The sequence below is a fragment of the Biomphalaria glabrata genome, chromosome 17, assembly GCF_947242115.1.
Source record: "Biomphalaria glabrata chromosome 17, xgBioGlab47.1, whole genome shotgun sequence".
Taxonomy (NCBI): Eukaryota; Metazoa; Mollusca; class Gastropoda; family Planorbidae; genus Biomphalaria; species Biomphalaria glabrata.
Genome location: NC_074727.1, coordinates 17,361,175 through 17,384,341, shown reverse-complemented (window position 1 = coordinate 17,384,341; position 23,167 = coordinate 17,361,175). Strand labels below are relative to the sequence as shown.

The following is a 23,167-nucleotide window of genomic DNA, read 5'->3' as shown; positions in this document are numbered from 1 at the left end:
TGGTAATCCCCCGATACCGCTCCATTTTCGTGCCCCCCTCCCTATCAACGCCACTGACTGTTGATTCAAAAATATTTCATAACCAACCTTTTTTTTTGTTGTTATGCTAGCTATACTTGGTACAGAGACGATATTCTACTGGGCGACACTGATAATCACGTGAAAGCCTACAGTAACGGCTCTTTGCTTTTGCTGCGGTATTCCAACAGAGAGTCTGGCTACTATCAATGCCGTGCCAAAAACCAACACGGGACTTCCGTTTCTGTCAAGATTCCAATCTTTAGAGATATCAAAGCTGAAAGTCGTAAGTACAGTGTAAACTACGTGAATTTTTTTTTGATGAATGCAGTCTTTAGTTTTATTGTATTCACCCAATGTCGCAAACAAAATGTAATTATTTTTTTTAAAGATTTCCTTTCTATGTTATCTTAGTATTCTGGCGTCTTACAATGACATAATAAGATATCTAGAACAGCTGGAGATCACTCGCGAAGGCCGCGGAATACACATTTAAGACCAAAAGAAAATCCGCTGCCGAGGACAGGTGGCGAAAAGAAAACCTTAATCGACCACCGCGGACAATGGTAGTGCTTGCCCTGAATGTGGTAAAATATGTAGGTCACAGCTGGGGCTGCGTAGCCACGGGAAATGATGCATTCCTCATTAATCTTCGGACTCGAAGACAAGCCTCAGTTGATATCTAGCAATAGTCTTGTATCCTTTATCTCCAGTAGTATGACGTAATCATTGGAGTCGTTCATCACTCATCTCCCTGCCCGTGGTGCATCTGGGGCAAAGGCCACCAACCAAGTTCTTCCAGGAGTCTCGGGTCGAGACCATTCTTTATAGAAGGCCTGAACACTGACCGACAACTTCACAGTCTGTGGGAAGTTAAGGCAAATAGCTCGTTGCTAAGTCGTAAAGACATGTGACGTATGCAACCCAAACAAAAACGTCGTTTGCTGGTAGTCCATTTTAGTGCTCTTTGTGAAATGTGTACCCCTGTCTAATGTTCTTTGGGAAATGTTTACCCCCTGTCTAATGTTCTTTGTGAAATGTGTACCGCTGTCTAATGTTCTTTGTGAAATGTGTACCCCTGTCTAATGTTTTTTGTGAAATGTGTACCCCTGTCTAATGTTCTTTGTGAAATGTGTACCCCTGTCTAATGTTCTTAGTGAAATATGTAACGCTGTCTAATGTTCTTTTGGAAATGTGTACCCCTGTCTAATGTTCTTTGTGAAATGTGTACCCCTGTCTAATGTTCTTTGTGAAATGTGTACCCCCTGTCTAATGTTCTTTGTGAAATGTGTACCGCTGTCTAATGTTCTTTGTGAAATGTGTACCCCTGTCTAATGTTCTTTGGGAAATGTGTACCCCCTGTCTAATGTTCTTTGTGAAATGTGTACCCCCTGTCTAATGTTCTTTGTGAAATGTGTACCCCTGTCTAATGTTCTTTGTGAAATGTGTACCCCTATCTAATGTTCTTTGTGAAATGTGTACCCCTGTCTAATGTGGTAGATTTTATTTTGGACTCATGTGCAGCCTTTATAAGATATCTCCATCTCTTTTCTCTCTCTCTCTCTATTTCTTTCCATTTTTTTAGTTCTAGACCATTGAAACATTGAAACCAATGGACACAATTTTAATCTTAACATTTCAGATTCAGTGGAAAGCTTGCCACCCATTGAAGTGACTGAAGGGGACCCACTCAGTCTCCCATGTGACAATGTGACAGATACAATTCCAGCCTATATCAAACGATGGTATTATGAAAGTAAAAATGAACAGGCGGAAATTACTAAAAGAATCGGAGTCAATGATAAAGGTGTGTTTAGACGTAGTGTGTTTAGACGTAGTGTGTTTAAACGTATTGTGCTTAGAAATATTGTGTACAGACGTATTGTGTATAAACATATACTTCTCATATGTAGAAGCTATTAGAGATTGGCATCAATGGGAAATTTCATTCAATAGCTCGCAATTTTTTTCCGGTGTATAGAATATGTGAAGTTATGTATTTTAAAAAGTGTCAATTTTTTTTGCACCTTTTATCTCTGTAAAATCAAATCTCCAAGCTTCTTCGCTAGTAGCAAAATGAAGTCATTTTTGTTATTTAACATTTGGCCGAATTTCTGTACCCTATTTTCTTTAAAGAAAATGTAGACATTGTTTAATACACACTCTAATAGCATGTAAAAGTACATCAACTTCTTGGACTTCACGTGACACTGTAACTCTCGCGACGATGGACATAGTTCGAGCTTCATCACCCCCCCCTTTTTTTTTTCAAAAAAAAAAAGATAAATTATGAAAAATAATTTGAAGAGGCAGTCTCTCGATTCTTCTTCGTTAGCATGTAGGCCTAGGGTTGAAAATAAAGTTTAAAAGAAAGTATATCTTTTTTTTTCACTTCTGATTAACACTTAATTATGATCAATGTTACAACGGAATTAAGTAGTGGATGAGTTTTATATTTCCAAAAAATTAAATCTGATGATACATACCCAATGTATGCTAGAAATCAGGGGCGGACAGGGTGTCAAAATCGGCTCTGGCATTATCTTACGTCTAGCCGTCGAATCACTTACTACATGATGTGCATCTATTAGCTGCTGCCCTTGGTGTAATTCAAGTTTGATCATACAACGAAAACTGAACGCATGCATGCAAACGTTCTTCTATGTAGCGTATGCTATTTCTACAATTACAGAAACCCAGAGGCCCAATACATATCTATATAACGTATGTTATGTCTACAATTAGAGAGATCCAATGAAATCTCCTTGTAGTGCACTGGCGGATCTAGGGGGGGGGGCGGTAGAAGCGATAGCACCCCCCCCACTCGGCCGAACCCCATGAAGATGTCAGTCCAGAGAGCGTACCACACGATGTGCCAAATAAGACAAATCTAGATATACTGAGCATAATGAGACATATTGAGACCTTTATAATTCATACTCCATGCCGTGAACTTCACAGTCAGGTGTAATGATGGAAATGGATTCTTCAGTATTCCCAAATATGGCTAAATATATAGGATTTAGTTCCCTTTAAAGTATTGTATACGTTATTTGTTCCACACTTATTCTCGGATCAAGTGGAAACTTTAACAAACCTAACAAAACACGAATCAATAAAAAAAATTAGTTAATTAGTTATTGTAATTTTTTTTATATCAAATAAGGGAAAAAAACTTCTACATTATTGACAGATATAGATTGTAAGTGCGGATAAGTTATATTTTAGGAGAGTTAAAAAATATTTTGCATGTTTTTAGAGCCTAAACTCACAAAACGTTGCACTTTCTTAGGCACACTGATGTTTGCTTATGTTACAAAAGAAGATCATAAAAATTTCCGATGTGGTCTTGTGCCGCCCAAAGAGTCCACCACTATCACTTTATACCAGCCAATACCAGTGAATGTCAAAGAATCACCTGCTAGAGGTAAGCAGAACAAGATTCGTTAAAAGAAATATAAATAACTTCAACATTTTTCTCTGAAATCGACAAAAACAATTTTTTATTGGAAGTCGACAAACAATTATCTTATATAAAAAAATACAGACGTAATTTCAAAACAAAAAAAAGATGATTACGTCCTACCCGTATCCCTATTTCAATCTAGTCATGCATGCTAATCAATGACTTAAACTCTGCTAAGTCATTGGTTTTCCAGGCTGACTCAGGCAACCTATTAAATGCTCTAATAGCACTAGGGAAGTAGGAATATTTTTTACAGATTTTTCCTAGCATTGTAGAAATTTCTTTTAATAAACCCTAATGCTTTGTTACATTTTTAAAAATAATTTCAACATGGGGATTCCGTGATGGTTTTTCGTGTATTATAACACCTAGGTATTTTGAGTTTTTTTTTTTGGAAGTCTACAAAAACATTTTCCTCGGAAAGTCGGAAAATAAAGATTTTCTTGGAAGTATATAAAAAGATTTTTTCCCTTGCTTCGTTCTTCGATGTACTCTAGAGCGTTTCTGACTCCTTCCATTTTGGCAACGCCTCCAAATGGTCCTACCAGTTTGTTGCTTGCGTTTGCACCGGGGAATCTGACTAACGCACCAGAGAATTGTTCAGAACTGGACACAAGAAATGTATAGATAGGGAAATGATGATTCCTTCCGCCCAAAGTGGCAAAAAGATAAAAAAAAAGAAAGGATTGGAAGATTCTGAGAGAGAAGGAACAGGCGTCTTTATCCTGCCTGGTAAGTGGTAGCTGTTTGTTGGGAGCCTAGGCGTCTTTATCCTGCCTGGTAAGTGGTAGCTGTTTGTTGGGAGCCTAGGCGTCTTTATCCTGCCTGGTAAGTGGTAGCTGTTTGTTGAGAGCCTAGGCGTCTTTATCCTGCCTGGTAAGTGGTAGCTGTTTGTTGGGAGCCTAGGCGTCTTTATCCTGCCTGGTAAGTGGTAGCTGTTTGTTGGGAGCCTAGGCATCTTTATCCTGCCTGGTAAGTGGTAGCTGTTTGTTGGGAGCCTAGGCATCTTTATCCTGCCTGGTAAGTGGTAGCTGTTTGTTGGGAGCCTAGGCATCTTTATCCTGCCTGGTAAGTGGTAACTGTTTGTTAGGAGCCTGTTGCCGTGGAACAGGCGTCTTTATCCTGCCTGGTAAGTGGTAACCATTTTTTGGAATCCTGTCGCCATCGAGCAATCGTCTTTATCCTGCCTGGTAAGTGGTAACTGTTGTTGTGAGCCTATGCGTCTTTATCCTGCCTTGGTAAGTGGTAACTGTTTGTTGAGAGCCTATGCGTCTTTATCATGCCTGGTAAGTGGTATCTGTTTGTTAGGAGCCTGTTGCCGTGGAACAGGCGTCTTTACCCTGCCTGGTAAGTGGTAACCATTTCTTGGGATCCTGTCGCCATCGAACATGTGTCTTTATCCTGCCTGATAAGTGGTAACTGTTTGTTGGGAGCCTGTCGCTGTGGACCTTGATCTACACTGGAGGTTGTAATGTTGGTTCTGTACGGAGAGGCGCCTGAAGCAGAGATTAGCAGCAGGGACAGTTAAATGAAATACCTGTAACTTAAGAAATAGAGGCTGTTCACGTGGTCTGTCAACGAGAAGTAAACTGTTTGATTTTGTTGTTTCAATCACTCTACACATGATCCAATGTTGATATAAAATCAAGCCCATCTCTTCTTTTGAGTTGCCTCTCGCTGGGTTCTCTTTACAGATAAAATAGTCAAGTTGGCGTATAAAAGTAACAACGTCAAGGGCTATGTGGGCAAAAGTGTCAAACTCGTTTGTTTCTTCTCTGGCCGGTAAGTTGATTTAAACTCGAGCGCGCAGAAACACACACAAACACGCACACACAAAATTATCATCACACTATGCTGAGTGCATATCATGATGTATGCAACAGATATTACATACACACACTCACATACATAAAGAGTTGAAGCTAGGTGCTGAAACAAATGATACATACATATATTAAACATAAATGAATAACAGCACCAAGGACCAAGTTTTTAAGAGAGAAAGTAGTGAATTAAAATGCTACGAAAATAAGGGCATGCGCCGACCGGTTCGAGCCTCGGTCGGCGCATGCCCTTATTTTCGTAGCATTTTAATTCACTACTTTCTCTCATACAGGCGTTGTCTGATTTTTTTTTTAAATCTCATTTGTTCACTAGTCCGTCTGTCCTATTTCACCAGTCCGTCTGTCTGTCCTGTTTCACCAGTCCGTCTGTCTGTCCTGTTTCACTAGTCCGTCTGTCTGTTCTGTTTTGCTAGTCATTGTGTCTGTTTTGTTTCACTTGTCCGTCTGTCTGTCCTGATTCACTCATCCGACTGTCTGAACTGTTTCACTAGTCCGTCTGTTCTGTTTAGCCCAATATCTTCCTAGCGCTAATTAAAACGATCTCGTTTCACTCTAACAAAACTACGACATACTCTAAACCCTAAAACACGTCTCCTTCTTGTTGCAGTCCTGAACCAACTGTAGAATGGATGGACAACAAAAACAAAATCATCAAAGAAAGCAACAGGTTTAAGATTGATGATTTTGGTCGTAGTTTGGAAATCAAAAACATCACAGAGGATGACGAAGGTCGATTCACTTGTACAGGAAGAAATAATCTGGGACTGGACTCACAAACTATTGACCTCAATGTGACATGTAAGTGAACACAGTCTCAACTTATGTGCTAGTTTGTCAGATAGATAACAAGATCAACACATGTGTTAGTTAGTCAGATAGAAAACAAGATCAACACATGTGCTAGTTAGTCAGATAGAAAACAAGATCAACACATGTGTTAGTTAGTCAGATAGAAAACAAGATCAACACATGTGCTAGTTTGTCAGATAGAAAACAAGATCAACACATGTGCTAGTTAGTCAGATAGAAAACAAGATCAACACATGTGCTAGTTTGTCAGATAGATAACAAGATCAACACATGTGCTAGTTTGTCAGATAGAAAACAAGATCAACACATGTGCTAGTTTGTCAGATAGAAAACAAGATCAACACATGTGCTAGTTAGTCAGATAGAAAACAAGATCAACAGATGTGCTAGTTTGTCAGATAGAAAACAAGATCAACACATGTGTTAGTTAGTCAGATAGAAAACAAGATCAACACATGTGCTAGTTTGTCAGATAGATAACAGATCAACACATGTGCTAGTTTGTCAGATAGAAAACAAGATCAACACATGTGTTAGTTAGTTAGATAGAAAACAAGTTCAACACATGTGCTAGTTTTTCAGATACCTCACAAGGTCAACGCATATTATAGCTAGTCAGATAGAACACAAGGTCAACACATGTGCTAGTTAAAGTTTTTTTGCCTGACCATCCCCTCTACATGTCAATGCCTATCAACTGCAAATCAATCTTCCATCTAAATCTCTTAGTCAGCATAGTTCATCGTTCTCTCATTGGGTCACCTTTATCTTATACATCTGTGATAGTTTCTTTATGTTTCTTTTGTCTATCCATATTTAGCTGGCCCACTGCGTATCCCAAGTATTGCAGCAGAGACTGTAGCATTGACCAAACGTATTGTCCCAGAAGGAAAAAATGTGACTTTGAACTGCAAAGCGAGACCAGCTTTTGGTGAGCACACAGAGACACCTGTGTGGTACAGAAATGGAGAAATACTTGTTAAAGGTACATTTTATATAAATCAAAGAGCTAGTCAATACAGATATACTAAACTAACCGACCGACGGCGTTACATACGCCGTGATTTTGCATGGCCGGCCTTAGGTCACTAGGGTGTAGGCCCCACACTTTCATAGGACCCGCGCTAATTCTAGGTGTGAATTATTAAATTAAACCATTTTATAACTTATTTTAAAACAGATTTCCCGCGGCCTTCTGATTTATTAGGAGCTCCTAAAAATCTCCTAAAATTGCTAAATATAAAAAAAAAGTCCTGGAAATTATTAAAATCTTTTGAAAACTCATAAAAATCTCCTGAAATATATAGACAAAAAATTGTAATTTTGGAGTGTCATTCAATATGGAAAACGCCAATCCTAGGCGCGATATAAAAAAACGGCATTATGCAATACCCGTAATTGTGGAATTTGGTGGAAGAAGGTACTCAGAAAAATGGCAGTAGACACATTAAAGACCTAATGCTATGTACCGTTACACAAACGGGTCGGTTCTGAATGACCCCATGAGAGCCAGGTATTGGGCTGCCCAGACCCCGAACCAGACAAGCTGTCAGGCACATGCGGCCTCGCCGCATGTAGTTTTAATGCTGAATAAATGGCGATAACAATTACACTCAATCACGTACTCCAAAAACTGCGTGAAAACAGAACAGTTGCAACTACCGTTGTAATGGTCACTGATTCCCAGTCCAGCCTCCAAGCCATGGAGTTGTCACGTATATGCAGCGGGTTCCCTCGCATTACCGCTGGAGGGATAATGCCATGGCTGATGATCTAGTGAGAGAAGGAGCGCTGGCCGTGTCGGAACAATCGATAATAGCGCAGTTTCGTTCGGGATAATGCCCCATTGGTGCATACTTTGCCCGGTTCCGGCCCAATATTGATGCCCGTTGCCGACAATGCGGGGAGTTAAGTGGTGCACGTCCTTGCAAGAGTGTCCCGCAGCTCCGCGAGCAGAGTTCCTTACCAGAGCACTATGAAAGACCTAGGTCTTCCTGCCTTGTCACTAATCGGAGTTCATCTCAGATGAATGAAGCTTCTCGCGTCTCAAACTAATGAAGAATTACTTGAGGTCAACAATTCTCGAAGATAGATTGAAACATTTGATAATTCTTGTTATTGAGCGTGATCTATGTAGGAAATAGAATTTTTATGATATACCGTATGACTTCGCTACACGCAAGGCTCGTAAAGTAATTGTGTACTTAGTAAAGAATGAATAAAATGCAAAGACGAATTTTACTTTCTAATACAAACTCTTAATTTTTACTTATTATCCGTATCCCTGCCCAAATTTGGCGCCGCGAAGTCCGTTTCGCATAGGGCCACACAACGGTTAAGCCCGGCCATGCTATTTAGTGACTGGTGAATACATAGTAGATTACTTGTTCTCTCCCTCCCCTCTTCTTTTTTTTTTTTGCTGCTAAAGTTACGTGGGGTAACTCTAGTCCGACTTGCAGAAATAAAAGTGTAATCTTTTCATGACTTCTTGGTCACAACGGTTAAGTCCGACCCTGCAATTTAGTGACGGGTGAATACTACTTTTTCTCCACCCCTTTTTTATCCGCGCTAAAGTTACGTGGGGTAACTCTAGTCCGACTTGCAGAAATAAAAGAGTGATCTTTCTTTTACTTCTTCTTGTCCAAACTGTTGAGCCATGAAGAGAATTATATATATTGTAATGACCATGTTCTGTAGTGACTCTATGGTTGCGCACCAGCGCACGAGGATGGACTAAATGAACGGGGAGAGAGGAAAAGGAAGTGCGAGAAGATTGAGATTGGAACGGTTCTTGTTTTTGGTGATCTATGTTGATTAAACTTTGTATTATCTTTGTTCCCATACCTCGTTGAGTTGCCTCCTTTAAATGTTGTAACATTGGTGTCAGAAGTGGGATTATAGGCGACTCAACGAACGGGAGGTAAGTTAGTAATGGCTTCCCCTATTATGAAACAACTAGACCAACTCTTGATTAAAGAACTAAAACAAGAGCTTCGGTATCGAGGTCTAAAGCTTGGTGGTAGCAAGGAGACACTTACAGCTCGTCTCCGGCAGGCCCTGATTGAGGAAGAAGAAGACCCGGACAGTTATCAATTCGAAGTAGGGCCAGATATAACTGAACTCCTAGGTAAGATGCAGGAAAAGATGGAACTCCTAGGTAAGATGCAGGAAAAAATGGATACACTTGATATAGGGATTAGAACCATGCAGGACAAAATAGACACACTCGATTCAGTGATCAGGACTGAATTTGGTATCGGTTAACCAGAAAATAACCACGATAGAGGTCACGATGAATCAGAGAGTCGATGTGGTAGAAAAAGACATAGAAGAACTGAAAGTTCAAGTTAGAGAAGGGCTCAGCAAGGCGCCGGTGAGTAATACAGGATCAATGTTACCCGAAGGGCTTGTAAAGATGAATACAGGATCAATGTTACCCGAAGGGCTTGTAAAGATGAAACCCCCTGTGTTTGATGGGTCCGTCTCCTGGTCAGTCTACAGAAGACAGTTTGAGGCAGCTGCTAAGGTCAACAAATGGGGCAGCGAGGAGGAAAAAGCGACCGCTCTAGTACTGGCCCTTAGAGGAAAGGCTTCCGAAGTACTCCAATCCATTCCAAACCAGCAGGATTATGCTGCTCTCGTCCAGGCTATAGAGCTTCGATACGGGGACGAGCACTTACAGGAAGTTTATAGGGTCCAGCTGAAGACCAGACAACAGCGGGTCAGTGAAACCCTACAAGAGCTAAAGACGGACATTGAACGACTTGCCCATCTGGCATACCCCACAGCAGCACAGGAGTTCCTCGAAGTAATCGTCACTGATGCCTTCATCGATGCCGTTCGAGATCCAGAGCTAAAAAAGGTTATTAGAGTTAGTGGCGAGCGTAAGGCCAGCGAAGCCCTTGTGTACGCTCTGTCCTATGAAGCCGCTAAGAACGTATCCATCAACAGTCATCATGGTCGGAGACTGGAAGTTCAGGAAAAAGATTTAACACAAGTACTCAGACGGATGACGGAGGTTCTTGAAGAGTACAAGCCAAGCCGGTCACAGGGAGCTCATCGTGCGACCAGGGTCCGTTGCTGGAACTGTGGTGAATCTGGGCATATACAAAGGATGTGTAGAAGAACACCTAATCAGCAAGAAGCGATTCAGCACAGATCAGAAAGGGGTGCATGGCCTGGAGCCAATGGCTATCAGGAAAACTAACATTCGTCGGCTTCAAGGGGCAGAAACCGGCGATCCAGGAAATGGGAGCCCCTGTCAATGTCACTCCAATAGCTGTGCTGGGACAGAGTAGGAGTCTTATGGTAGAAGGAAGGATTGGAATTCGGAAGTATCGGTTCCTCATAGACACTGGTGCTTCACGTTCAGTCATTCGGCCAAATGTCGCAAACAGCAATAATACTACAAATGTGAGCCTTTTCTCCCTGAATACAGCCAGTGGAGAACTGATGCCCATAAAAGGACTGGCGGACTTAGAATTTGAGCTCGGGTGTCAGTCATTCGGGCATGAATTTTTGATAGCAAACATAACTGATGATTGCATTTTAGGTCTAGATTTTCTACAGAAATTTGGATTTTCCATTAACATTAGCGGAGGAACTTTGTTGTATGGAAATGTGGAGATTCCTTTGTTAGATGATAGTGAAGAAGGAAACAATCGAATGATGAAAATACTATTGACGGAGGATACAAATCTGCCTGCACAGTCCGAATCAATTATTTGGGGAAAGTTAGAGAACGGACATGAAAAGTCGGGAACGGCGCTAATCGAAGGAACGGAAGACAATTACGACGGAGTGGCTGTAGGGAAAACGCTGGTCATGATCGGTAAAGATCATCAGAGAGTACCTGTCAGAATCATGAACCTTGGTTTGAGTGAGAAGCATCTACGAAGGGATAGTTACATTGCTAAATGCCACACAATTGACCTAATTAAGAATTGCAACATTAACAACGTTTCTTTTACGCCCACTGAATCGGTCAACCCTCAAATTACCAGGCTTTTGACAGAAACCAAGGCGAACCTATCTGAAGAGCAGTATAGCAAAGCCAAAGAGTTGATAATGAAATTTGCAGACATCTTTCCATCTGATGAGTCAGAATGCGGAAGAACAGACATGGTACAACATAGGATCGATACTGGAATAAATAGACCGATTCGGCAGCCACCACGCCGCCTTCCTCTCGCAAAACAACAGGAGGCTACAGACCTGATAGAACAAATGAGACAGCAAGGGATCATAGAGCCCTCTAATGGCCCTTGGTGTTCACCAATCGTCCTAGTAAAAAAAAGATGGATCCATGCGATTTTGTGTAGACTACAGAGCACTTAATGAAGTCACGCATAAAGATAGCTATCCACTCCCAAGAATAGACGATACCTTGGATACGCTTGCTGGATCACAGATTTTTTCTACTCTTGATCTAAAGAGTGGATACTGGCAGGTGGGAATGCATCCTGAGGATAAAGAGAAAACGGCTTTCTCTGCTGGCAACGGTCTTTGGCAGTTGACTGTGATGCCTTTTGGTCTCTGTAATGCTCCCGCCACTTTTGAAAGATTGATGGAGCGCGTTTTACAGGGACTTCATTGGAACACGTGTCTTGTATACCTGGATGACATTATAGTCACTGGTAGGATGTTTGAAGAGAATCTGGCAAATCTACATGAAGTTTTTGGACGGATCAGGAATGCGGGTATGAAAATCAATCCAAAGAAGTGCTCGTTTTTCAGGAAGAGTGTCAAATATCTTGGCCACATAGTATCAGGGGACGGCATCAGCACTGATCCTGAAAAGACTGAGGCAGTAAAACGTTGGCCTACACCATCCAATATTCGAGAACTAAGAAGTTTTTTAGGACTCTGTACGTACTATAGACGGTTTGTGCCAAATTTCTCCAATATATGTGCACCCCTTCATCGATTGACAGAACAAAAGAGGTCATTCAACTGGACTCAGGAGTGTCAAGAGTCCTTTGAAATGTTAAAAGACACACTTGTCTAATCCTCCATACTTGCCTATCCGATACCAGGCATGACGTTCATTTTGGATACGGATGCAAGCAATATCGGAATAGGCGCCGTCCTTTCCCAAAAGATTGATGGAACGGAACGAGTCATCGCTTACTTCAGTCGAAGTTTGTCAAAGGCTGAAAGGAACTACTGTGTCACAAGACGTGAACTCCTGGCTGTCGTCGATGCAATAAAACATTTTCATAAGTACCTTTATGGGCAGAAATTTATTTTAAGGACAGATCACGCAGCAATACAATGACTTCTTTCTTCTAAGTGTCAGGTCGCTAGGTGGATCGAACGTCTGCAAACCTATGAATTTGAAATTCACCATCGAAAAGGACTAATTCACCAGAATGCTGATGCGCTATCTCGACGACCTTGCAAAACAGAATGCAAACATTGTAAGAAAGCTGAGGAAAAGGAAGAGATAATCGATTGTCAACGTTTGGACCTGAATGTTTTAGGACCTTGGTCTGATGAGAATATCCGAGAGGATCAGCTGAAAGATGAGGATCTGGCAATCGTTCTTGTTTGGAAGGAGAAGGGACAACGGCCAGATTGGCAACACATTGCTGAAAAAGGGGCTGCCATGAAGGCGTACTGGGCACAATGGGACTCAATGGTAGTGGAAAACGGTGTTCTTAAGCGAATGTGGGAATCTACTGATGGGACATCAACACGATTACAAATAGTTCTCCCAAAAGTTAGAATCCAAGAAGTACAATGCACAATGGTTCCACGGGTGGTCACTTGGGTATTAACAAGACGTTGGAGAAAGTGAGACAAAGGTTTTATTGGTGTCAGTACAAGGAAGACGTAGAGGATTGGTGCAGAAGATGTGATCGATGTGCAGCAACCAAAGGCCCGCAACGTCGGACAAGGGGACCCCTACAACAGTACAACGTGGGTGTTCCATTCGAAAGAATCGCACTGGATATAGCTGGCCCGTTTCCTGAGACACTAAAAGGCAACAGATATATTCTAGTAATAATGGACTATTTTAGTAAATGGCCTGAGGCTTTCGCGATACCAAACCAAGAAACCACAACAATAGTAGATGTTTTAGTGGAACACTGGATTAGCCGCTTTGGTGTACCTATGGAACTACATTCAGATCAAGGACGCATCTTTGAATCCAAGCTATTCCAGGAGATTTGCAAAATCTTAAAAATTGAAAAGACTCGAACAACGCCACTTCGCCCTCAGTCAGACGGGATGGTGGAACGCTTTAATCGCACATTGATACAACACTTGGCTAAGATGACAGTAGAACAGCAAAACGATTGGGATGACTACATTCCTCTATTCCTCATGTCTTATAGAGGAGCCATTCATGCAACCACTGGTTATACGCCAGCCAAATTATTATTTGGTCGGGAACTTCGGCTGCCAGCAGACCTTTTATTCGGGTTGCCAGGAGAAAAACAAACGACAGCTAGCGAATACGTAACAGAACTTAGGGGGAGACTTGAGAGGGTTCATGCACTTGCACGGAGTAGGATAAAAGACAGTTGCGACCTCATGAAGACCAGATATGATAGAAGAGCCAATTCTACGGGGTTTGTAGAGCATGATCTCGTTTGGCTGTACAACCCAAAGAGAAGGAAGGGAAGATCGCCTAAATTACAAAAGGATTGGGAAGGTCCGTATCGGATTGTGAAGAGAATCAACGACGTGGTATACCGTATCCAGAGGGGTCCTCGAACTAAATGCAAGGTGGTACACGTCGATCGGTTGTATCGGTATTGTGGAGAGGAGAGAGGAACAGAGTCAGTTCGGGACGAACAGACATAAGAAGGGGGAAGTGTAATGACCATGTTCTGTAGTGACTCTATGGTTGCGCACCAGCGCACGAGGATGGACTAAATGAACGGGGAGAGAGGAAGAGGAAGTGCGAGAAGATTGAGATTGGAACGGTTCTTGTTTTTGGTGATCTATGTTGATTAAACTTTGTATTATCTTTGTTCCCATACCTCGTTGAGTTGCCTCCTTTAAATGTTGTAACAATATATATAGATATTGCTAAACATCAATCACGTTACTTGAGGGTGCTGTCCGTCGTCTCATCTTCTAATTAGGATTTTTTAAAATATTAATTTTTCAGAAATGACGTTAGCAAAAAAGATCGATTCAAAATGTTCTTTTAGATGAAACATTTTAATTTGTATTTAGCAACACGATTCTAGAGTTGAATTACTATTTACGTCAGAACTGATCATTTTCTTCCAAGTTTAGTACCACCGTTCCATTGAACTAGATTGAGCTGTTCCCACTACGACAGTGCTCTTGTATCATTTAGTAATAAACTGAAGTACTTACGTCAATTAATCTTAATTTGCTTAATCAAACAAAAATCATTAGAATGAGTACGGAACAGGGAAATTGAACTAATCAAACTGAATTTATTAAAGGTAAAATGTCGTAGTTGTTTAAAGAACTGCTCTTTATGCCACCTCCTTATTTGATAGCAAACTGGTGTATATTTCTTGGAAATGTTGATTATCTGCCAATTGTGTAAGTTTATCCTTCTGCTGGATGGAATATCTCAAAAAAATTTTAATTCTAAAAAGTGATATAATCATAGGCTTTCCAAAGTACCTTTCCAACAGAAAATATGATACAAATTTTAAACTAAGTTTCTTTAGATGATTAATGTTTCACTAGGTTCCTTCAGATAAGTTATGTTTAAATAGGCTTATTCAGATAAGCTATGTTTAACTAGGTTTCTTCCGATGAGTTATGTTTAACTAGGTTTCTTCGGATAAGATATGTGTAATTAGGTTTCTTCAGATGATCTATGTTTAAGTTTTTTTTTCAGAAGATTTTTTACTAGGTTTCTTAAAGATCTATGTTGAACTAGGTTTCTTCAGAAGATCTATGTTTAACTAGGTTTCATCAGAAGATCTATTTGGGTATGACGGTGGGCAGACTTTGAACCAGCACTATCGAGACGGCATACTAGAGAGCATACCACACGATGTGCCCAATAAATATAAAACCGTAACATAGTAGGGGAAATTATACTAAAATTTACAGGACAAAAGTAGGCTTGCGTTTGCTTAGTGGGCGTTATAAAGGAAATCATTTCAATTCAGCGTAGCAATCGAATTACTGGACTTCAAAATACGGACCGTGAGCCAAAAATAGAAAAATCTATAACACACACCCACACCCACACACACACACACGCACACACATATATATATATATATATGTGTGTGTGTGTATATATATATATATATATATATATATATATATATATATGTATATATATATGTGTGTGTGTATATATATATATGTGTGTGTGTATATATGTGTATATATATATATGTATATATATATATATATATATATATATATATATATATATATATATATATATATATATATATATATTTCTGTGATTAGAAAATTTGACAGATCCTGAAAGATACAGCTTTAATACGGACAGAACGTCATTGATCATTAGGAATCTGACAAGACCAAATGATACGGCTTGCTATCAGTGTAATATATCTAATAGTGAAGGCTATTTGTTCTACGATGGCTACCTGAGAGTTATTGGTAAGTATTAATCCAATCATTGCATGTCTAAATTTGTAGACATGAAATGTGTCAGCTTCTCTAAACATTGAACAGTGTTTATTTCCTTTCCTTTTCAATATAAATACACCTAATTATGTGCAGTTACTAGATGTCTATAAGCACTATCTATCTTTCTATCTATCTATCTATCTATCTATCTATCTATCTATCTATCTATCTATCTATCTATCTATCTATCTATCTATCTATCTATCTATCTATCTATTTATCTATCTATCTATCTATCTATCTATCTATCTATCTATCTATCTATCTATCTATCTATCTATCTATCTATCTATCTATCTATCTATCTATCTATCTATCTATCTATCTATCTATCTATCTATCTATCTATCTATCTATCTATCTATCTATCTATTTATTTATTTATTTATTTATGTATTTAACTATTTATCTTTCTATTTCTATCTATCTATCTGTCATCTATAGTATATATATATCTGTATGCCAATCAAGGTCACTCACCTTTTCGCTTGCTTTAAATGAAAGTATTTTTAAGGCAACACTAACTCTCTCTCTCCACAAAGAATCCATCAAGATAACCAGAAAACCTGAGAGCTACATCAAAGTAAGAGAGGTTGAAGGAGACATTGACCTGTCTGTACACGTCACTAGTGATGCCTGCTGTCTTAGAAGCTACGTTTGGCTCTTGAACGGAACAGAAATGAAGATATCAGATTTCAATAAGTCACCAGTTTTGTACGTTTTTTTATATGAACTCTGCACTTTGAACCTTTAATCTCTTTACCAAAGTTTGAATGTTTCAGTTGTTTGAAAACAAATAACAAAGATTTGATCATTGAGTTTGGAACTATTTTTTTGTACTTCGTGAGTCACGTAGGTGGCTGAGCTGTAAAGCGTCTGGATTCCAAATCCAGAAGACTGACATTTTTAATTTCGGGATCTTTATGGCTCCTCTGAGTTCATCCAGCTCTAATGGGTACCTGACATTAGTTTGGGAAAAGTAAAGGCGGTTGGTCGTCGTGCTGGTCACATGACAGTAGACACCCTCCTTAACCGTGGGCCCCATAGATCGCAAGGTTTGTTTCCTTCTATGTCTTTATTTCCTAAAACAGTTTCACTATTAAGAAATCACTTTATAAGGAGCTGCCTGTATCACTGCCCTCAACATTAGTTTCTGACTTTATGCCTTACAGAACACCCTTAAAACTTTGTATCACTGCCTTCAACATTAGTTTCTGACTTTATGCCTTACAGAACACCCTTAAAACTTTGGATCACTGCCCTTAACATTAGTTTCAGACTTTATGCCTTACAGAACACCCTTAAAACTTTGGGTCACTACTATCAACTTAAGTTTTCAGTCTATAATAATAATAATAATAATAATAAGGCTTGTCTTCGAGTCCGAAGATTAATGAGGAATGCAGTATTTTTGGTGGCTACGCAGCCCCACCTGTGATCTGCATATTTGCTCAGGCATAACTATTGTCCGCTGGTGGTCGATTAAGATTTTCTTTTCATCGTCTACGTCTGTTCTCGACAGCGAATTTTCTTTTGGTCTCAAATATGTATGCCATGGCCTTTGTAAGCGACCTCTTGCAGTCTCGTTCCGAAGCCGCATGCAACCAGGTGATCTATTCCATGTCAGTTAAAACAAGTTGGCACCTTTATGCCCTACAGAACACCCTTAAAACTATGTATTCGATTAATTAAATTATTTTTTTTTTGGTATCACATATCAACAAATCAGTGGAGGAAAAATCTTATACATTTCGCAGATGGTTAAAAACATGACAAATATAAAAATACTTTACTTTAAAAAAAAAGACTATTCTCCCTTCATAATAATAGATCCTCCTTCGTGATCGAAGTTGAGCACATTTCTCAAATCCTATGGACTCAAAGAGGACTGCTGGGTCCAATCCTTGCTTTAAAAAGCCGGCCAAATACGTGGCATGGGTGAGTTAAGATAGGCCTAGATCTATATTCATTCATGAATCGCGTACTAAACATTATTTCGTTTAATTGTTCACTTTATAATCCCATTTATTTAACAAAGCTATCGCTCTTTTCGATTTTAATAGATAAGAATGTATCGACTTCGGGTAAACCCATTTTCGCAAAACTAATTTTATTTTCGTAGCCAAAGAGAAATAATGTGAAAGGATCATTAGCTACGTTTAACATACATCTAAATCCAATCCACTAGATTATTCAAAAGCATTTTTTACATAAATTAGTTCTTGATATCTGTGACTACAGATTTCCTGGCGAACATTCTTTCATTAGACATTACTCATTACCAAATGGTTACACATTAACACATCTCTCTACTGAGTCTATTCCTAGGCCTAGGTCTAAAACTCTTATTGAACTCTAAGATGATAAAACTTCTTTTCGCAAAGATAGTTTTATGCTTTAACACATAAACATACTAATTATTGTCCATTCATTTCATATTTTAATCAAATTAACATTCATATTTGTTTTTCTAAAGCATTTTTAATACATTCGTTCGCTGTTCGCTAAAGCTGCGTAGCCGTGTTGAGATAGGCCTATATTCATTCATGAAAAAAAGTTCACACATGCGCAGCACAGAATGAACTCTATAAAAGCCAATTTTTAACTCTAGATTAGTCTAGATTTAGATCTATGTCTACCTCAAGATCTACTTTATACTTTATACACATAAATATACAAAATTTAGTCTATTCATCTCAAATTTTAATCAAATATATGTAGGCCTACAAGCAAATGTTTTAATTTGAAAAAAATGGATTTAAGCCTATTAGCTATTTTGATTTGATAGCTTCATTCACACTATTTTTACATTGACACATTCGCTTTACTTATTACATTATTATTTCGTTTAATTGTTTACAAAACACTCGCAGTGACTATATCGAAAGTAATGCGCAAATAAAGACCCGCGGGTCGCGGGTAACATATGTCTAGTAGATTATAAACTAGAGTTTTTTTTCCGGTTAGGCCAACTAGTTAGTAATTCTTTTCTCAAAACTATTCATGAACTGTCAAATATCTAGGAAAATCCTTAGAGTCGTTGATCCGTGTCCCTAAGATCCAATTTGTTTCCTAGTTCTATCTGTTTTTGTCGATGAAAGTGCGACCTGAATAGAGGAATTGTAATAATAACAGTTGAAAGCAAATGTAAAAACTCTAGCAACGTCCATTTTTTTTAGCTTCTTCAAAATTTTCTTTTTTTAACAATACCTGTATTCAAATAACAACTTCGTGGAGGGACCTTGACGGAACTTAAACACACATCTTACATCTACGATATATATAGATATATCCAAAAATTTATTGATATAGGACATTGCCACCTCCTGGAGTAATTTGTTGTTGTTGGTTTCCATAGCAACTACAGCACAGATTGCATATTACGCTTTCAAAAAGACTATGTTGATGAGTCCGAGTGGATGAAGTACTTAGGCAACTATACGTGCATAGTGTCCAACAGTTATGAGCAAGTCCAGGTTTCTGCAACACTTAGTCTTGAAGCAGGTAAGCGAGTCACAACAGAAAGCTTTTAGTTGGCTCTAAATTATTTTCATCTGACTTAAGTCATATTCGTCGTGAAAATTACTTGTGACTGTGGGAGTGATTTAGTGGAACTAGTCTATACAGCTCATAGGCTTGTGAATGTGGGAGTGATTTAGTGGAACTAGTCTATACAGCTCATAGGCTTGTGAATGTGGGAGTGATTTAGTGGAACTAGTCTATACAGCTCATAGGCTTGTGACTGTGGGAGTGATTTAGTGGAACTAGTCTATAGAGCTCATAGGCTTGTGAATGTGGGAGTGATTTAGTGGAACTAGTCTATACAGCTCATGGGAGTGATTTAGTGGAACTAGTCTATACAGCTCATGGGAGTGATTTAGTGGAACTAGTCTATACAGCTCATGGGCGTAGCCAGAATTTTTTTTGGGAGGAGGAAGGTTGGAAGTTAAATTTTTCTCTTTCTACACACTCAAAAACACAGTAACACACACACACATAAATATTTGTGTGTGTGTGCTTACGTAATTAATCTTCATTACAATCTGACCTTTCATTCTTTCGGACGTTTTTTGTACCCTAAAATAGGTTCTCCCTGCAGTAAGTGGAAAGGCAGTAGCCCTCCGCTAATCATTATACAACATGGGCGTAGCAGGGGGGGGGATTTGGGGTTCAACACCCCCCCCGCCCCCCCCCCCCCCCCGCGGGGGGTGAATTGGAATTTAGTGATTGATTTTTTGCTTTACTTTTGTTTATTTAAGGTGAGATTTTAATACTAAATCATCACTTGCCCCAGCACAGCCAAGGGGGTTTTGAGTTTAAAACTCCCTACTAGTGGGTTTTGAGTTTAAAACTCCCTACCTGGGATTTTTGCAGTTAAATCTCCCTCTTCTATAATACAAAGCAAAAAAAAAATGCAAACGACAATCCCCAAATTCCAAGAGCACAGTTAAAGAAGATTTTGGTTTTAAAACCCCCTCCAAAATTTCCAATATAAAAAAAAGCAAATTACACACTAAAATTATTTAAGCGTAGCCAATCCAATCGGGGGTTTTGAGTTTAAACCCCTCTTCTACAGATGGCGTTTGTTTAAAGTTTAAAACCCCTCCAGATGGTTTTGAGTTTAAGATCCCCCTACAGAGCATTTTGAGGTGGAAAACCCCCAACAGATGATTTTGACGATAAAACTTCTCTTTTCGATATAAAATCTAAAGCAAACTACAGTCACTTAATTCCAAGAGCGTATTCAAGAGTGGTTACACATTTTACCAGTGGCAGGGCTCCCTTAATAAACTGTAGTGAATAGTCATCTGCCGAAATTGAAAAACACTAAATGTGGCTCAACAAATATGGCTAAGACAGATTTTAGGAATCCGTTATAGAGATCGGGTCTAAATCAAGATAATCCTTTGCCGAACTGGGAATCTACCCCTTTGTAAGGTTGTGAAATAGAGTCGCATGTGGTTTGCAGGATATGTTCTCCGACAAAATGAATTACGCATAATAAGAGTTGCGATGACATCCTAGTACAACTTGGCGCCACACTTTCAAAGAGGTCCTTATAGCAGGTGGGAAGAGGCTTCAGACATTGGCAGTGACAGATTTTTGTGGAAACAACATGCCGCCAAATGCGCCGAAAGTCAGTAAGAAAAGCACATTAGGTTTTTTAAATAAAACATTTTAATAGCAGGATAATGCAGTGTAGATACTTCAGAATATGCATTTTGTTGGCTTTCAATAACGGAAATATTGCATGGCGGCGGGGCTTAGCCCCGCGCTGGGGATGCTCTCAGACCCCCTTGATGGCAAGGTCGGGGAGTCTACAATTTGTCCACTAACTCCAGGAAGAACATATTCTTTGGCACAATAAACGTCTTCCGAAAGAATGAAGGGTCAGAATGTAATAAAGATTAATTATGTACACACACATACATACATATAAATATTTTTTCTCGGGGGCTGGGGGGGGGGCTGGGAGGGGGGGAGAAAAAAATCCCCACCCCCCGAAAAAAATCCTGGCTACGCCCATTATCTCCAAATCCTTCTCGTGCTACTACTCTATTATAAATTGTAAGTCCAAAACCAAATCTGCAATTGACTTTGTGAATGGAACCCAGCAACTGAGAGATATAGTTACGCTATGCTTTAGATTCTATTCTAGGTGGAGGGTAACTGCGAAATCCTTTTTGGCTACGAAATCCCTTTTATCTACGCTCATAAAATTTAGTAATTGTAGTTTTGCTTTTACTTTTGTTAGAAAAGGAGGGGGGTTAGCCTCAAAACCCCACTTGGCTACTCTCATGGAATTTGGTGAATGTACTTTGCTGTAGATTTTTAGTCGAAAAGGTGAGGGGGGGGGTTATCGTTAAAACCCTCTTTTGGGTGATTTTAGACTCAAAACAATCTGAAGGGAGGTTTTAAGCTCAAAACCCCTCACGGCTACTCATGGATGACTGGCGTTTGCTTTATTTTTTTTTTTATTTTATTGAAAGGGGTGGGGTTAACCTCAAACCCCAAGGGGGCTAGTCATAGTTTAACATTACAATCTCACCTACAATAAACAAAATTAACCCCGAAACCCCTCTTCCTGGCTGCGCATATGATACAGCTTAAAACTAACGTTGCTATTTTTAATTTTATTTGATCTATCTATCTATCTATCTATCTATCTATCTATCTATCTATCTATCTATCTATCTATCTATCTATCTATCTATCTATCTATCTATCTATCTATCTATCTATCTATCTATCTATCTATCTATCTATCTATCTATCTATCTATCTATCTATCTATCTATCTATCTATCTATCTATCTATCTATTGGTTACAATTTCGATGCTTTTATTTGATTTAAGAACCTATACAAGACTCATTGCAAGACGAAGAGGCCGGAGTCCAGTTGTGGGTCATTTTATTGATAGTTGGACTACTAATACTTCTTGTTGCTGTGATCATTGTGGTGGTCTTCATTAAAACTAACTTCCCTAGAAACACATACCCACGTAAGTAACGCCTTTGCCAATTGTACATCTAATCCTAACTGCCTTTTCAATTAGTCTACGAATTAAAACAATAACATGTCTTTGTTATTTGATATTTTCATACATAAAATCCATAATCCACAAATAGTAAGCTTTTTGCAACTTTGGAAACTTTGCACAAATAACCTCGTAATTTTCAGAAAAATGGTTGTACTTGGCGATTCCTTCCCTTAGATAGGTTTTGCTTTTAAAAAGTTTTCTTTTGCTTGTTTAAAAATTGTTACAAAAAAAATAAAGCATGCTTCTAAAAACAAGCGGCTAGGTGGCACACCAGATATTAGAATTGAGCTTATCCATTTCGTACCTGATACCATGAAGACAACCTTCACAAAACTATCAAAATTATTAAACATTAATCTTTATGATGCCTGTATAAGTTATTGTTATAGTTTTTTTACTTGAAAAAAAAAAATTAGCCTATAGATAAGTAAGTATTATTTTACAAAGCTTACATTAATTGGCCTTTTTTAGATAACAGTGTTAAGAACAGGCACGATTGGATGCTCATTATTTGTGGACTTCATGGTAATGCCAGGGCCTATTGCGATATACACATCGCCCATGCGCATCGATACAATAAACTAGTCAGCTTCGAAATTGTAAATTTTGCTGGAAGCTTTCTAATTGTGACGTTATTTCTACCATGTTTGGTGTTTTTGAAAAGTGGCTTTGGATCAGGGGCTGACGGGGTGTCCGGGCATTTCTATTTCATCCAGCCCATAAATTGTATATTATATGATGACATCCAATTCTAGATCTACCTGTACTCAAAATCATAATGTTTAGTTTGAAAATGCATCGATAGCTGTGCATACTTCGCTGAAAGGCCCCCCTTTTGTAAGAGAATACAATAAAACCTTTAACAATTGAATAC

The 23,167-nt window shown here is 39.0% G+C and overlaps 2 protein-coding genes across 4 annotated transcripts in view; both read left to right on the top strand.

The window, feature by feature from the left end:
- The window catches only part of LOC106052465 (neural cell adhesion molecule L1-like), a 64,223-nt gene that overhangs the window by 38,147 nt on the left and 2,909 nt on the right, over nt 1-23,167 (top strand). For all 3 annotated transcript variants that reach the window (XM_056015195.1, XM_056015194.1, XM_056015196.1), the window contains 10 exons: nt 111-304; nt 1,661-1,825; nt 3,311-3,445; nt 5,179-5,266; nt 5,936-6,126; nt 6,959-7,123; nt 15,565-15,720; nt 16,293-16,464; nt 19,109-19,254; nt 22,108-22,254. In XM_056015195.1, the coding sequence (XP_055871170.1) occupies nt 111-304; nt 1,661-1,825; nt 3,311-3,445; nt 5,179-5,266; nt 5,936-6,126; nt 6,959-7,123; nt 15,565-15,720; nt 16,293-16,464; nt 19,109-19,254; nt 22,108-22,254 (1,559 nt within the window). The remainder of the gene's footprint in view (nt 1-110; nt 305-1,660; nt 1,826-3,310; nt 3,446-5,178; nt 5,267-5,935; nt 6,127-6,958; nt 7,124-15,564; nt 15,721-16,292; nt 16,465-19,108; nt 19,255-22,107; nt 22,255-23,167) is intronic.
- LOC129923589 (uncharacterized) lies at nt 7,132-14,122 on the top strand. The gene has a single exon (XM_056015197.1). It carries the CDS (start codon nt 10,312-10,314, stop codon nt 11,473-11,475), a length of 1,164 nt encoding a protein of 387 aa, XP_055871172.1. The 5' UTR covers nt 7,132-10,311; the 3' UTR covers nt 11,476-14,122.

Excerpts from the sequence above, each read along its gene's own strand:
- LOC129923589 (XM_056015197.1), top strand. The coding sequence starts at position 10,312 with ATGGCCTGGAGCCAATGGCTATCAGGAAAACTAACATTCGTCGGCTTC.